This window comes from Anomaloglossus baeobatrachus, chromosome 10 (assembly GCF_048569485.1).
Source record: "Anomaloglossus baeobatrachus isolate aAnoBae1 chromosome 10, aAnoBae1.hap1, whole genome shotgun sequence".
Classification (NCBI taxonomy): Eukaryota; Metazoa; Chordata; class Amphibia; order Anura; family Aromobatidae; genus Anomaloglossus; species Anomaloglossus baeobatrachus.
In genome coordinates, this window is record NC_134362.1 from 197,868,678 (window position 1) to 197,885,386 (window position 16,709).

Consider the following 16,709-nt stretch of genomic DNA (forward strand, 5'->3'; position numbering starts at 1 on the left):
TGCCCCACGTGTAGTATTTTTTTATGTGTCCTGTACTTATTGCAATGGTGGAAAACTGTGCATTTTACAGATTTGTTGACTTCAAACTATCCCCTATCAGCAAAGCGATCACGTGTCCACTATATATCGGCCATGCTGCTGCGCAACGTTCCAAAATATCTGTATGATGCATCCACTTCCCTGGCACTCAGATCTGAGGCTCTGCCTCCGTCCCCGGCAGTTCTGCCTCTGCCTTTTACTGCTCGGGCATCCTTCTTATCCACCATAAATGCAAGAACCTTTTTCTCGAATGTCTCCAAACAGTCGCTGCTTTCCCCTGATAATGGGATGCAATGTTCTGCTGTGTGTAGGCTCCGCAGAACAACACCACTTTGTGTGCGTCCGCCCGCCCGGCCATTGTGTGCCGGAGACTCTCTGCCCAGTGCAACAAGGCGACACACATTGTCAACAGATGTAATGAGCCGCTTGAGGTTAAGCCAAGCGTTGTGCAAGCGGCGGCATTCAGAGCCGCACTCCCCTTTTACACGGCTGTAATAATTAGGGCATGTTTAATAATTACTGACAGTGACCTCTGCTCCGCTGTTCCTCAGCTCCTTCTCCGGATTGGAAAGATTATTTGTGAACTTTACCTGCCACTTATAAACCTCCTGAAGACTCCCGGCATCCACACCTCCGCCTCATATCTCCACCGGCACCCACCAGGTAAGGTCGCTCCATCCTACTATCGATCAGTCGTGCAATTGATTGCCAATGACTCTGGGGGGCTATACCTTGTATATACTATATAATACGCAACGGCTTCTTTCTTCGGCGCTCCATTGGGAGACCCAGACGATTGGGTGTATAGTACTGCCTCCGGAGGCCACACAAAGCATTACACTAAAAAGTGTAAGGCCCCTCCCCTTCTGGCTATACACCCCCAGTGGGATCACTGGCTCACCAGTGGGATCACTGGCTCACCAGTTTTCTGCTTTGTGCGAAGGAGGTCAGACATCCACGCATAGCTCCACTGTTTAGTCAGCAGCAGCTGCTGACTATGTCGGATGGAAGAAAAGTGGGCCCATATGGGGTCCCCAGCATGCTCCCTTCTCACCTCACTTGCGGTTTGTAAGGTTGAGGTACCCATTGCGGGTACGGAGGCTGGAGCCCACATGCTGTTTTCCTTCCCCATCCCCCCTCAGGGCTCTGGGCGAAGTGGGATCTTACAGGTCTCCAGGCACTGAGACCGGGCTCCATCCACAGACCCAGAGAACCTGCTGGATATGGAGCTGAGTATCGTCAGGGACAGGCCCTGCTACATTAAGGTACTCTGTGTCCCCGGGCAAGCGCGCACACACACACCAGCATTGCTGGGAGTGTTAGTGCGCCGGAGGCAACAGCGCAGAGCGCTCGTGCTATTAGTCACTACAGCTTTGCTGAGTGACTTTATGTATTGGGAACTGCCGCGCCGGCCGCTGCTGGGTGTTTTTTACACTGTGGCGCGGCTGGGACTTGTGGTGCGCCGGGGACTTCCGCGCTGGCTGTGCACATGGACGGCCGCGCTTATTACTCGAGTCCCCGGCTTTGCGGCCTAGTTTTCGTTTTGTTCCCGCCTCCAGCCCTGCCAGTCAGGGGAGAGGCGGGACGCTGTACAGACAGTCAGCGACGAGGGCTGGAGTCTGCTTTGCATTCTCCAGCCCCCTTCACTGGACACAGTGGGACGCCAGTTTCCCGCTCTTGGCTGGGGCACGCCCACGGCCCGCCCCTCGTCACACGAGCTGGAGAAGGACGCCGGCAGCCATTACTGCACGCCGTCCGAGCTGGGGAACGGAGACATGCTCTGGGCAACCAACACAGGGCTCTGGCGACCACACACCCGCGTTATAGGCGGGCGGTAAGCAGCACCTGAAGTGCTGACCCCACTAAATACCGAAGTGTCCATTTGTATTTTATGCTTGTATGCTATACACTGCACTGTAGGTCGCTATCTTTGGCTATATGCCCTCCTAGATGGCGAGATAACAGCAGCAAAAACGCAAGGGTGCTAAGGCACAGGTTTTCTAGGCTGCTTGTATTGCATGGCTGAAGTGTTCATTTGTACTTATGCTTGTATGCTATACATTGCACTGTACGGTCGCTACTCTTGGCTATATTCTCCTAGAGGGCTGGACAACTGCAGCAAAAAAGCATGGGTGCCAAGGCACAGGCTTTATAGGCTGCTTGTACTGCATGTGCTGAAGTGTTCATTTGTATATATGCTTGTATGCTATACATTGCACTGTACGGTCGCTACTCTGGGCTATATTCTCCTAGATGGCTGGACAACAGCAGCAAAAAAGCAAGGGTGCCAAGGCACAGGCTTTCTATGCTGCTTGTATTGCATGTGCTGAAGTGTTTATGCTTGTATGCTATACATTGCACTGTACGGTCGCTACTCTTGGCTATATTCTCCTAGAGGGCTGGACAGCAGCAGCAAAAAAGCAAGGGTGCCAAGGCACAGGCTTTCTATGCTGCTTGTATTGCATGTGCTGAAGTGTTTATGCTTGTATGTTGTACATTGCATAGATGACTAGAATACAACAGCAAAAAAAAAAAAGCAACACAGGCTTTCTATGCTGCTTTTCCTGCAGATACTGTTCCACCGGCAGGTTTTCACTGACCCCCATTGTGGGCAATGCTCCCCTGTAGCACTTGGTCAGCCGGGGTCTCTACTAGAAGTGGCCAAAGAAACCACCTGTGAACCCTGTCCAGGGACAGGGACGGAGATTGTCATGGGATGGAAACTTTGCACTCCAGACAGACCATGGGCAATCTTGATTAATGCTCCCTGGCCACCCTCATTTGGAACGTACTCAGTACTCCGGGGGGGTCCCAGGCATTCCAGGGTGAAGGCTCTGACACGGACGGCAGTCCCAGACGGCCTAAGCTAGCTCGCTGGGTGCGGCACTCGGCTTCATCACTGGTCAAGGTCCCAGCAGGAGGACTCTCTGTATGATGAGGCAGACGTAGCTGATCAGGGCTTTGGTCCTGACACCGCTCTCAATCCGGATACACCGGATGGTGACGCCATAGTGAATGATCTTATAGCGTCCATCAATGGAATGTTGCATATTGCTCCCTCAGCTCCCCCAGTGGAGGAGTCAGCTTCACAGCAGGAGAAATCCCTTTTCAGTATCTCATGCGTAGATTGAGTACTTTTTCTGACCACGCTGACTTCAGAGACGCAGTTCAGAAACACCACGCTTACCAGATAAACGTTTTCTCCAAACGTATTAAGGATGCACGTTATCCCTTTACCCTGATGTGGTGCAGCCCTGGACCCAGGGTCCAAGGGTGGATCCCCCAATCTCCAGGCTTGCGGCTAGATCCATAGTTGCAGTGGAGATGGGAATTCACTTAAAGATGCCATTGACAGACAGATAGACCTCCGGTTGAAATCTGTCCGGGAAGCTATCAGCGTGTCGGTTGCTCCGGCATTCGCAGCCGTATGGGCACCCTAACCTTTTTCAGCTGGTCTTGCGCAGCTGGTCTTGAGCACATGTACATCTGTGCCGCAGGTGGTGTCCTTAACCTCACAATGTCTGCATTGCGACTTACCCTAGTAATGCTGTCCTGGGGGGACAGTCGAGGTTGGTCCTTCCCAGGCTCGGGCAAGTCCCAATTGTACTCGTCTAAAAGGGCTCAAAAGGCTCAGAGGGGCTCAGATTCCGGCCGGGCTCATTCACGCCCAAGGAAGGCAGCAGGAGGAACCGCTACCAAGGCGATCTCCTCATGTATTTCAGCTCTCTCTCCCCGCATCCGCGGTTGGTGGCAGAATCTCCCGCTTCTGGGTACATTTAGCTGCCACAGGTCACAGACCGGTGGGTGAGAGACATTGTGTCTCACGTGTACAGGATAGAACTCTGTTCTCGTCCTCCGGCTCGATTCTTCAGAACTTCACCCCCCCCCCCCCACCGAGCCGAGGCTCTTCTGCAGGCAGAAGGAGTGGTAATCCCTGTTCCTCTTCAGGAACAAGACACGGTTTTTTCCTCCAATCTTATTGGGGTGCCAAAAAAGGGTGGCTTTTTCCGTTCCGTTCTGGACCTAAAACTGCTCACCAAGCACGTGAAGGCCAGGCGGTTCCGGATGTAACCCTCCGCTCCGTCATTGCCTCAATGTCTCAAGAAGATTTTCCTAGCATCAATAGACATCAGGATGCTTATCTCCTCGTGCCGATTGCTCCAGAGCACCAGCGTTTGCTACGTTTCGTTATTGAAGACGAGCATCTTCAGGGCGTAGCCCTGCCCTTCGGTCTGGCGACAGCCCTACGGGTTTTCACCAAGTTCAGGGCAGCAGTGGGAGCAGTCCTGCACTCTCAGGGTCACTCTGTGATCCTTTCTGGACGATCCACTTGTCAAGGCACCCTCTCAAGAGGCATGCCGACACAGCCTGAACGTGGCGCTGGAGACTCTCCAGAGTTTCGGGTGGATCATCAACTTTTCAAGGTTACATCGGGCACCGACCCAATCGCTGACATATCTGGGCATGGAGTTTCACACTCCCTCAGCGATAGTGAAGCTTCCGCTGGACAAGCAGCGTTCACTACAGACGGGGGTGCAGTCTCTCCTTCAAGGCCAGTCACACCCCTTAAGACGCCTCATGCAGAGGCAGTCACTTTCGCGCAGTTTCACTGCGTCCACTTCAATGGGACATGCTTTGCCAATGGGTTGGGGAGTCGACGTCCCTAGAAAGGAACGTTTCCCTTCTCAGACGGTCAAGGACTCTCTCCAGAGGAGTCCATCCTTCAGATCAATGTTCTGGAAATCTGGGCAGTGCATCTTGCCCTGCAAGCCTTCCAGCAGTGGCTGGAAGGAAAACAGATCCGAATTCAGTCGGACAATTCCACAGCGGTGGCAGACATCGCCCACCAAGGCGGAACACGCATCGCCAAGCCTACCAGGCAATCCGGCGGATTCTGATGTGGGTGGGGGACAGAGCATCCACCATATCCGCAGTTCACATCCCGGGCGTAGAAAAATTGGGAAGCAGACTTCCTCAGTCGCCTGGGCATGGACGCAGGGGAATGGCCTCTGCACCCAGTATGGTATCAGGAAATCTGTAGCCGCTGGAGGATGCCGGACGTCGACCTAATGGCGTCTCGGCACAACAACAAGGTCCCGATTTTCATGGCGCGGTCTCACGAGCAAAGAGCTCTGGCGGCAGGCGCCCTAGTTCAGGATTGGTCGCAGTTCCAGCTACCCTATGTGTTTCCTACTCTGGCACTGTTGCCCAGAGTGCTACGCAAGCTCAGCTCCGCTTGCCGCCGTGCCATCCTCGTCGTCCCAGACTGACCGAGGAGGTCGTGGTCCCGGATCTGTGGCATCTCACGGTCGGCCAACCGTGGGCACTCTCAGACCGGCCAGACTTACTGTCCCAAGGGCCGTTCTTTCCACTGAATTCTACGGCCCTGATCCGGACTGTGTGGCCATCGAGTCCGAGATCCTAGCGTCTTCAGGATTATCTCAAGACGTCATTGCCACCATGAGACGGGCTAGGAAGCCGACGTTTGCCAAAATCTCCCACAAGACGTGGAAGTTATTCTTATCTTGGTGCTCTGCTTAGGGAGTGTCTCCCTGGCCATTTGCATTGTCTCCTTTTTCCCCCCTTCCTGCATCTGGATTGGGAAAAGGTTTGTCGCTCGGCTCCCTTAAAGGACAAGTCGCAGCGCTGTCGGTATTCTTTCAGTAGCGCATAGTACGACTTCCTCAGGTACGCACGTTCCTGCAGGGGGATTATCACATTGTCCCTCCGTACAAGAGGCCGTCAGACCCATGGGATCTGCACAGGGTATTAATTGCTCTCTAGGAGCCGCCCTTCGAGCCTCTGAGGGTTGTTTTCACTTTCTCGACTTTCACAGAAAGTGGCCTTTCTGGTAGCGGTCACGTCTCTTCGGAGAGTGTCAGAACTAGCAGCGCGGTCATCCACAGCTCCCTTCCTGGTGTTCACCAAGATAAGGTAGTGCTGCGTCCGATCCCAGAGTTTCTCCCTAAGGTGGTATCCCCTTTTTATCACAATCAGGATATCTCCTTACCTTCCTTTTATCCATTTCATCGATATGTAATGGCTTTGCATTGTTGGATCTGGTGTAGAGCACCCAGAATCTACATTCCCGCACGGCGCTCCTGCGCCGCTCGGATGCACTCTTTGTCCTTGTCACTGGTCAGCGCAAGGGATCGCAGGCTGCAACATCCACCTTGGCTCAATGGATCAAGGAAGATTTGCCGTGACGTTGGCAGGGTGGCTCGAAAAATTGCAATTTTTTGCCAAAAATCTCATTTTTCCAATAGTACAGCTTGGAATGTTGGTACTGTGCACACTTTGCAATACATAATATTTTTGAGTGGAGGTTGTTTTTATGCTGTTTTTTCTTGTTATATAGGGTCCCAGTTGGTTCTCATCTTGCAGTGCACCTCATGTTTATTTTTCCATCTGTCCTGATTTTTGGCGGTTGGTGGCTGTTCACACTGGCCATCCAACCCCGTCCACTGGCTATTTATTCTAAGCAGCATGTGCTCGGGCCTGTCCCGCCCACAACCATGAATCAGTCATGGAGACGGTGACTGAAAAGCACAAGGTACGTGCTGTGCAGTCCTAATTTTGCATATGTGAGGCCACATGGCACACTTTAAATAAAAATATTTTAGTGTTAGGACTGCCCCAGGAGATTTGCCGTGACGTTGGCGGGGTGGCTCGAAAAATTGCAATTTTTTGCCAAAAATCTCATTTTTCCAATAGTACAGCTTGGAATGTTGGTACTGTGCACACTTTGCAATACATAATATTTTTGAGTGGAGGTTGTTTTTATGCTGTTTTTTCTTGTTATATAGGGTCCCAGTTGGTTCTCATCTTGCAGTGCACCTCATGTTTATTTTTCCATCTGTCCTGATTTTTGGCGGTTGGTGGCTGTTCACACTGGCCATCCAACCCCGTCCACTGGCTATTTATTCTAAGCAGCATGTGCTCGGGCCTGTCCCGCCCACAACCATGAATCAGTCATGGAGACGGTGACTGAAAAGCACAAGGTACGTGCTGTGCAGTCCTAATTTTGCATATGTGAGGCCACATGGCACACTTTAAATAAAAATATTTTAGTGTTAGGACTGCCCCAGGAGATTTGCCGTGACGTTGGCGGGGTGGCTCGAAAAATTGCAATTTTTTGCCAAAAATCTCATTTTTCCAATAGTACAGCTTGGAATGTTGGTACTGTGCACACTTTGCAATACATAATATTTTTGAGTGGAGGTTGTTTTTAAGCTACCTGGTCGAGTCTGCACACTTTCACCAAACATTATCAGGTGCATACCTATGCTTAGGCGGACGCCAGCCTAGGTAGAAGAGTCCTGCAGGCGGCAGTTGCCTCCCCGTAGGGGAAGGCTGTCTTGCAGCTCTAACATGAGGTATTTCTTTACCCACCCAGGGACTGCTTTTGGACGTCCCAATCGTCTGGGTCTCCCAATGGAGCGCCGAAGAAGAAGGGAATTTTGTTACTTACCGTAAATTCCTTTTCTTCTAGCTCCTATTGGGAGACCCAGCACCCGCCCTGTTGTCCTTCGGGATTTTTGGTTGTTTTCGGGTACACATGTTGTTCATGTTGCATGGTTTTCAGTTCTCCGATGTTACTTTGGAGTGAATTTGTTTAAACCAGTTATTGGCTTTCCTCCTTCTTGCTTTTGCACTAAAACTGGTGAGCCAGTGATCCCACTGGGGGTGTATAGCCAGAAGAGGAGGGGCCTTACACTTTTTAGTGTAATGCTTTGTGTGGCCTCCGGAGGCAGTAGCTATACACCCAATCGTCTGGGTCTCCCAATAGGAGCTAGAAGAAAAGGAATTTACGGTAAGTAACAAAATTCCCTTCTTCTCCGTGACCCCACTGTTGACCTGCGAGACCCCTCTGATGACCTGCCGGACCCCACTATTGACCTGCGGGACCCCACTGTTGAACTGCAGGACCCCAATGTTGACCTGTGGGACCCTACTGATATCCTGGGGGACCCCACTGTTGACCTCCGGGACCCCACTGTTGTGCAATTGATTGTCAATGACTCTAGGGGGTTATACATTGTATATACCAGGTAACACACTTCGTTCTCCGTGACCGCACTGTTGACCTGCGGGACTCACTGTTGACCTGTGGGACCCCACTATTGACCTGCCGGACCCCACTGTTGACCTGCGGGACCCCATTGTTGACCTGTGGGACCAGAATATTGACCTGCGGGGCCCCACTGTTGAGCTGCAGGACCCCACTGTTGACCTGTAGGACCCGACTGCTGGCCTTCGGGACCCGACTGTTAACCTGCGGGCCCCCACTATTGACCTGCGGGATCCCATTTTGTGCAATTGATTGCCAATGACTCTGGGGGTTTATACATACCATGTAGCACGCTTTGTTCTCCGTGACCCCACTGGTGATCTGTGACCCCACTGTTGACCTGCGGAACCCAACTCTTGTGCAATTCATTGTCAATGACACTGGGGGGGTTATACATTGTATATACCATGTAGCACGATTCATTCTCAGTGACCCCACTGATGACCTGTGGGACCCCACTGTTGTGCAATTGATTGTCAATGACTCTGGGGGGTTATATATTGTATATACCATGTAGCACGCATCGTTCTCTGTGACCCCACTGTTGATCTGGGGGACCCTACTGTTGTGCAATTGATTGTCAATGACTCTGGGGGGGGTTATACATTGTATATACCATGTAGCACGCTTCGTTCTCCGTGATCCCACTGTTGACCTGTAGGACCCAACTGATGACCTGTGGGACCCCACTGTTGACCTGCGGGATCCCTCTGATGACTTGCGGGTTCCCACTGTTGTGCAATTGATTGTCAACGACTCTGGAGGTGTTATACACTGTATATAGCATGTAGCACGCATCGTTTTCTGTGACACCACTGTTGACCTGCGGGACCCCACTGTTGACCTGTGGGCCCCCACTGTTGTGCAATCGCATCGATCCACTGTTTTATAATTCTCCGTCCAGGACTAAGGACCGTTAAGGTATTGTGGACATAACTTTGCAACCCAACACATTTGCTCCAATCGGATCCACAATTTTGGATTATTGGGATCTCCTGGGTGGTCTTGGTCTTGATGATTGCAGCAAACTCAACGGATCAGTTTTGGAGTTTCAAAATTTCATTATTTTTTTTTAAAATGCCATCACGGAGTTAAAAAAGTCCCAAATGCGGTAAAACAGGGACCTTTTTTGCCCTTGTATACAATTAGGCAGCCTAGATGGAAGGTGGTGTGAATTGGATCCTGTGTGTTCATATGCCCTGCTAGTGTATATGGACATTAGTGGGGGTCCCGCCGCCCAGGTTCCCACTTCACCCTTCTAGTGTAAATGGACATTAGTGGGGGTCCCGCCGCCCAGGTTCCCACTTCATCCTTCTAGTGTTCATGGACATTAGTGGGGGTCCCGCCGCCCAGGTTCCCACTTCACCCTTCTAGTGTTCATGGACATTAGTGGGGGTCCCGCCGCCCAGGTTCCCACTTCACCCTTCTAGTATTCATGGACATTAGTGGGGGTCCTGCCGCCCAGGTTCCCACTTCACCCTTCTAGTGTTCATGGACATTAGTGGGGGTCCCGCCGCCCAGGTTCCCACTTCACCCTTCTAGTGTTCATGGACATTAGTGGGGGTCCAGCCACCCAGGTTCCCACTTCACCCTTCTAGTGTTCATGGACATTAGTGGGGGTCCCGCCGCCCAGGTTCCCACTTCACCCTTCTAGTGTTCATGGACATTAGTGGGGGTCCCGCCGCCCAGGTTCCCACTTCACCCTTCTAGTGTTCATGGACATTAGTGGGGGTCCAGCCGCCCAGGTTCCCACTTCACCCTTCTAGTGTTCATGGACATTAGTGGGGGTCCAGCCGCCCAGGTTCCCACTTCACCCTTCTAGTGTTCATGGACATTAGTGGGGGTCCCACCGCCCAGGTTCCCACTTCAGCCATTGGCTCCTTTTCTGGTGGTCATGGTCATCCATTTATTTAAGAGAATATCACCATAGGTTCCTCTGGTAATTCAGCAGGAGGACCCCCAACAATCATAATCGAAGGGTGGGAACCCCAATAATGCCCATGGAGACTCGTATTCATACCACAGGAATGGGACAAGATGTAATTTTGGGTTCCTATCCATAAGATAAGTATCTCCACCACTGATCGGGAACCGTACACGATGGCCATCACATGTCCCAATGTGTAGTCACCATGAGTCCAACTTATTGGAATTGTGTTGTGATTGTGCGTTTTCATCCACTTCTATTTGGAACGTAACTTGGACCTGAGCGTCTCTCTTAGGATTAGTACCTGCTGGAACGCACCCATGTCTCAGACCTGAAGACAATGATGCCCATTGTTGCCCGCCCGGCCCCGTGCCCATAGTTTACTCTGTATTAAATGGTAAACAACATCTCCAAAGTAACCAATGACAGGTACTGTGTATCCTGATGGCCAAGGCGCTGAGAAATCGGCTAAGTGCCTCAATTTAAGAAGGATAACCGACCATATAATGTGTATCTGAGCTTCCAGACGGGCGAGACAAGGACTGGGCTGTTGGATTTCAGCATACTCCGTCCTCTCCCCACCAGAACACATGCACACTCTGCCGAGCCTGTATGGGGAGGGGGACGGAAAATAATGGTCGTCAGACATGTATGGTCACCATTCGCCCATCATCTTGAAGACGTGGTTGTCTGTCATCTCCTCTGATGTCTTCACCATACAGGTGACCCTCCAGCATGGTCTCCGGCCGACATGTCTCTTTATATTGGGCAGCAGCCCGAATTCTTTCCATTTTCGATAACCAGCTCGGATGATGGCGGACATTGCTCTGTCAAGATCCTCTGCGTTTGTAGATTTAATGAAAAAGCAGAATGGGGCGCGGATGACGCTACGTCTGTAATCGTGTAGGATTTCAAAAGAAAACCGGGAGCGGAAAACGTCCCAGATCCATAAAAAATACCGCAGTGCTCCATAATGTGCCCGCTTCCTGGACAGTGTTGATTGTTCATAAACTGTGCACAGACGTCACCCCACCTTCAGTCGTAGAAAAAAAAGGGCACAGGTGACATCAGTGAAGGACACAGGAGACATCAGTGAGGAGCGCAGGTGACATCAGTGAGGAGCACACGACACATCAGTGAGGAGCGCAGGTGACATTAGTGAGGAGCACAGGTGACATCAGTGAGGAGCACAGGAGACATCAGTGAGGAGCACAGGACACATCAGTGAGGAGCACAGGACACATCAGTGAGGAGCACAGGTGACATTAGTGAGGAGCACAGGACACATCAGTGAGGAGCACAGGAGACATCAGTGAGGAGCACAGGTGACATCAGTGAGGAGCACAGGAGACATCAGTGAGGAGCACAGGAGACATCAGTGAGGAGCACAGGAGACATCAGTGAGGAGCACAGGTGACATCAGTGAGGAGCGCAGGTGACATCAGTGAGGAACGCAGGTGACATCAGTGAGGAGCACAGGTGACATCAGTGAGGAGCACAGGAGACATCAGTGAGGAGCACAGGACACATCAGTGAGGAGCACAGGTGACATCAGTGAGGAGCACAGGTGACATTAGTGAGGAGCACAGGTGACATCAGTGAGGAGCACAGGTGACATCAGTGAGGAGCACAGGTGACATCAGTGAGGAGCACAGGAGACATCAGTGAAGGGCACAGGACACATCAGTGAGGAGCACAGGTGACATCAGTGAGGAGCACAGGAGACATCAGTGAGGAGCGCAGGGGACATCGGTGAGGAGCACAGGTGACATCAGTGAGGAGCACAGGTGACATCAGTGAGGAGCACAGGTGACATCAGTGAGGAGCACAGGTGACATTAGTGAGGAGCACAGGTGACATTAGTGAGGAGCACAGGAGACATCAGTGAGGAGCGCAGGGGACATCAGTGAGGAGCACAGGAGACATCAGTGAAGGGCACAGGACACATCAGTGAGGAGCACAGGTGACATCAGTGAGGAGCACAGGAGACATCAGTGAGGAGCGCAGGGGACATCAGTGAGGAGCACAGGTGACATCAGTGAAGGGCACAGGACACATCAGTGAGGAGCACAGGGGACATCAGTGAGGAGCACATTGGACATCAGTGAAGGGCACAGGACACATCAGTGAGGAGTACAGGGGACATCAGTGAGGAGCACAGGAGACATCAGTGAGGAGCACAGGACACATCAGTGAGGAGCACAGGTGACATCAGTGAGGGGCACAGGTGACATCAGTGAGGGGAACAGGTGACATCAGTGAGGAGCACAGGTGACATCAGTGAGGAGCACAAGTGACATCAGTGAGGAGCACAGGTGACATCAGTGAGGGGCACAGGACACATCAGTGAGGGACACAGGTGACATCAGTGAGGAGCACAGGACACATCAGTGAGGAGCACAGGTGACATCAGTGAAGAGCACAGGAGACATCAGTGAGGAGCACAGGTGACATCAGTGAGGAGCACAGGTGACATCAGTGAGGGGCGCAGGTGACATCAGTAAGGACACAGGTGACATCAGTGAGGAGCACAGGTGACATCAGTAAGGACACAGGTGACATCAGTGAAGGGCACAGGTGACATCAGTGAGGAGCACAGGTGACATCAGTGAAGGGCACAGGTGACATCAGTGAGGAGCACAGGTGACATCAGTGAGGGGCACAGGTGACATCAGTGAGGGGCACAGGTGACATCAGTGAAGGACAGGTGACATCAGTAAGGAGCACAGGTGACATCAGTGAGGAGCACAGGAGACATCAGTGAGGAGCACAGGTGACATCAGTGAGGGGCGCAGGTGACATCAGTAAGGAGCACAGGTGACATCAGTGAGGAGCACAGGACATCAGTGAGGAGCACAGGTGACATCAGTGAGGAGCACAGGTGACATCAGTGAGGGGCGCAGGTGACATCAGTAAGGAGCACAGGTGACATCAGTGAAGGGCACAGGTGACATCAGTGAGGGGCACAGGTGACATCAGTGAGGGGCACAGGTGACATCAGTGAGGAGCACAGGTGACATCAGTGAAGGACAGGTGACATCAGTAAGGAGCACAGGTGACATCAGTAAGGAGCACAGGTGACATCAGTAAGGAGCACAGGTGACATCAGTAAGGAGCACAGGTGACATCAGTGAGGGGCGCAGGTGACATCAGTGAGGAGCACAGGTGACATCAGTGAGGAGCACAGGTGACATCAGTGAGGAGCACAGGTGACATCAGTAAGGAGCACAGGTGACATCAGTGAGGGGCGCAGGTGACATCAGTGAGGAGCACAGGACACATCAGTGAAATGCACAGGTGACATCAGTGAGGGGAGAGCAGGTGACATCATTTTGGGGCATAGGTGACATGTGAGGTCACTGATGACATCATTCACAGGATTAGGTGACATCATCGATATATCTGACCTAACCTTTTTGTCTCCGATATATAAGCGGACATCTGTTCGGGAAAGGATCAGATTATTCTGATTATAGACAGCACAGACTTCTATTTCCCACAGACATTGTCCCACGTGGTGGCCGATCCCCATGTGGTGTCGATGATGTATGGGCCATTGTGTGGTACGCCGGGCACAGGGCGGCACTATGTGTATCCAGCAGGTGACCACTAACACGTGATTCATCTTTGTGATGTTTGTGATGTGAATCCACCGGGTAATAAAAGCCGTATCTGTGAGATCAGCATCTAAAAGCCATTATATCTTTATCTGTACGTGTGTGTATTGTGACATGCGCGGCCGACCCATCCATTTACTGTTTCTTCATTATAATTTATGGCTTCACTTTGTCATAGGTCTCAGCAACCGGCAACAGCGGGCAGCATGGACGAGAGCAGCATAAAGAAGAGGAAAGGGGGAAAAGATGAAGACGCCCAGTCCACCCAGAGCGAGGGGTCCGCAGCCATGCAGCTCAAGAAGCAGGTAAGTAGGGACCGGTGATGGAGTGAACAGGAGCCGCTCGATCCTCCCAGAGTCACATCCGCTCCGCTGAGCAGCCAGGAGGCTGGATTCTCCCTGTAACTGGGGCCATATACCAGCCACGGGCATAGGGGAAACCAGAAATATTACATATACTTCCATACACAGATTAGTGGCTGCCATAGGCGCCATTTCATCAGGAATACTTATGGAGTCCCCGACTCCACCCAGAGCGAGGGGTCCGCAACCATACAGCTCAAGAAGCAGGTAAGTAGGGACCGGTGATGGAGTGAGCAGGAGCCAGTCGATCCTCCCAGAGTCACATCTGCTCCGCTGTGCAGCCAGGAGGCTGGATCCACCCTGTAACTGGGGCCATATACCAGCCATGGGCACAGGGGAAACCAGAAATATCACATATACTTCCATACACACAGTAATGGCTGCCATAGGCGCCAATTTCAACTGGAATGCTTATGGGGTCCCTGACTCCACCCACAGCGAGGGGTCCGCAGCCATGCAGCTCGAGAAGCAGGTAAGTAGGGACCAGTTATGGAGTGAACAGGAGCCACTCGATCCTCCCGGAGTCACATCCGCTCCACTGTGCAGCCAGGAGGCTGGATTATCCCTGTAACTGGGGCCATATACCAGCCACGGGCACAGAGGAAACCGGAAATATTACATATAGTTCCATACACACAGTAATGGCTGCCATAGGCGCCTATTTCATCAGGAATACTTATGGAGTCCCTGACTCCACCCAGAGTGAGGGGTCCGCAACCATACAGCTCAAGAAGCAGGTAAGGCACCGGTGATGGAGTGAGCAGGAGCCGCTCGATCCTCCCGGAGTCAAATCTGCTCAGCTGTGCAGCCAGGAGGCTGGATTCTCCCTGTAACTGAAGCCATATACCAGCCACGGGCACAGAGGAAACCAGAAATATCACATATACTTCCATACACACAGTAATGGCTGCCATAGGCGCCAATTTCAACTGGAATGCTTATGGGGTCCCTGACTCCACCCAGAGTGAGGGGTCCGCAACCATACAGCTCAAGAAGCAGGTAAGGCACCGGTGATGGAGTGAGCAGGAGCCGCTCGATCCTCCCGGAGTCAAATCTGCTCAGCTGTGCAGCCAGGAGGCTGGATTCTCCCTGTAACTGAAGCCATATACCAGCCACGGGCACAGAGGAAACCAGAAATATTACATGTACTTCCATACACAGAGTAATGGCTGCCAATTTAATCGGGAATGCTTGTGGGGTCCCCAACTCCACCCAGACTATGGGGGGAAAAGAAGAACGGAGCATAATTGCACCTCAATGCCTGTTCTCAAGGTATGCGGTGTCTAACAGCACCGTATGACATTGGGAAAAATAATGCACGCTCAGCCAATTAGAGCGTGCATGTGTATAGAAAAAAATTAGGGTTTACAGCTATTGAAAGTGCACGGACACGCGATGTCTCCCACCATGCCGTCCGTGACTTCCAGACTGCATGATCCAGGGGGCCGGCGTGAGCCTCTGCGATGTGATTGTCGTAGACCACAGAGGTGAGATCATCCGGCAGCACGAAGCCAGGAATAGACTAATAACTCAATCTGTAGACACCTCGTATCGATCGCTCCATTTATATATAGCCGCCTCCGACCAGATACTTTCATCAGATGACTCAGCAGCCGGCTATTTATTAAGCACCTATCAATACGGGGACGCTGTACGCCGGCCGCTCCGCTATATGAAGCCTATATTATTTACTAAATCCCAAAAAATAGGAATAAATTTAAAAAAAAAAAGAAAAAAAAAAAAAAAGCCAGGAGTGCTCTTCTGCTCCAGCAGGGGGTGCTGTTACTCCAATATTTTGGCCACAGAGCTAAACTTTTTGGTTTCTCTCCTGTTCCCCTCCATCGCCCCCGAGGTGCTGGATCAGGATCTTCTCGCAGCTCCGGTGTCCACGTTTCGCCGCAGTCAGCGCCGGCCTCCATGGGTTAATGAATACCCCCGATAGTTAATATTTATCCGCTGCAGATTATCTCAGCCATCCTCATTACTGGGATGAGGAGATGCAGATAAGATAACGGCACCACACTGATTGCACTGGCAATATGGCGCTCTATTTTGGCTCGATGGCGCCCCGATGACGGGAGGTTGTGGAGTTATTGCCCAGTCGTTACCCCCAGCAGCGCAGGAGACGATATGGCGGCACTAACCGCGGCTGAGCTGTGTACCGCCATATGGCGCTATCCTGTATAATGGGTTGTTTTCTTCTAAAATAGTGGTCATTTTGCTGAACCCGGAGGCTCTGGCTGAGCAGAAATGCAGGCACATATCTACGTCATATGAATATACAGTGGCATGCAAAAGTTTGTGCACCCCTGGTCAGAAGTTCTGTTATTGTGAATAGTTAAGTAAGCTGAAGCTGAAATGATCTCTAAAAGGCATAAAGATAAAGATGACACATTTCCTTTGTATTTTTTTTTTTTTGGGAGGTGGGGGGAATATTTTCATCTTTTACATTTTTAAATGAACAAAAATGGGCTGATGCAAAAGTTTAGGCACCCTCCATAGTTAATACGTAGTAGCATTCCCTTTGGCAAGTATCACAGCTCGTTAACGCTATTTGTAGCAGCAAAGAGTCTTTCAATTCTTGTTTGAGGGATTTTCCTCCATTCTTCCTTGGAAACGTCTTCCAGTTCTGTGAGGGATTCCTGGCTTGTCTTGCATACATTGCTCTTCCTTGGAAATGTCTTCCAGTTTTG

General features: G+C 51.5%; 1 protein-coding gene across 1 annotated transcript in view; it reads left to right on the forward strand.

The window, feature by feature from the left end:
- The first annotated feature begins 228 nt into the window (after positions 1-228).
- SLC7A9 (solute carrier family 7 member 9) overlaps positions 229-16,709 on the forward strand; it is a 34,191-nt gene continuing 17,710 nt past the window's right edge. The window contains exons 1-2 of the mRNA XM_075325213.1: positions 229-702; positions 13,833-13,959. Of these exons, the coding sequence (XP_075181328.1) occupies positions 13,861-13,959 (99 nt within the window). The 5' untranslated portion in view covers positions 229-702; positions 13,833-13,860. The remainder of the gene's footprint in view (positions 703-13,832; positions 13,960-16,709) is intronic.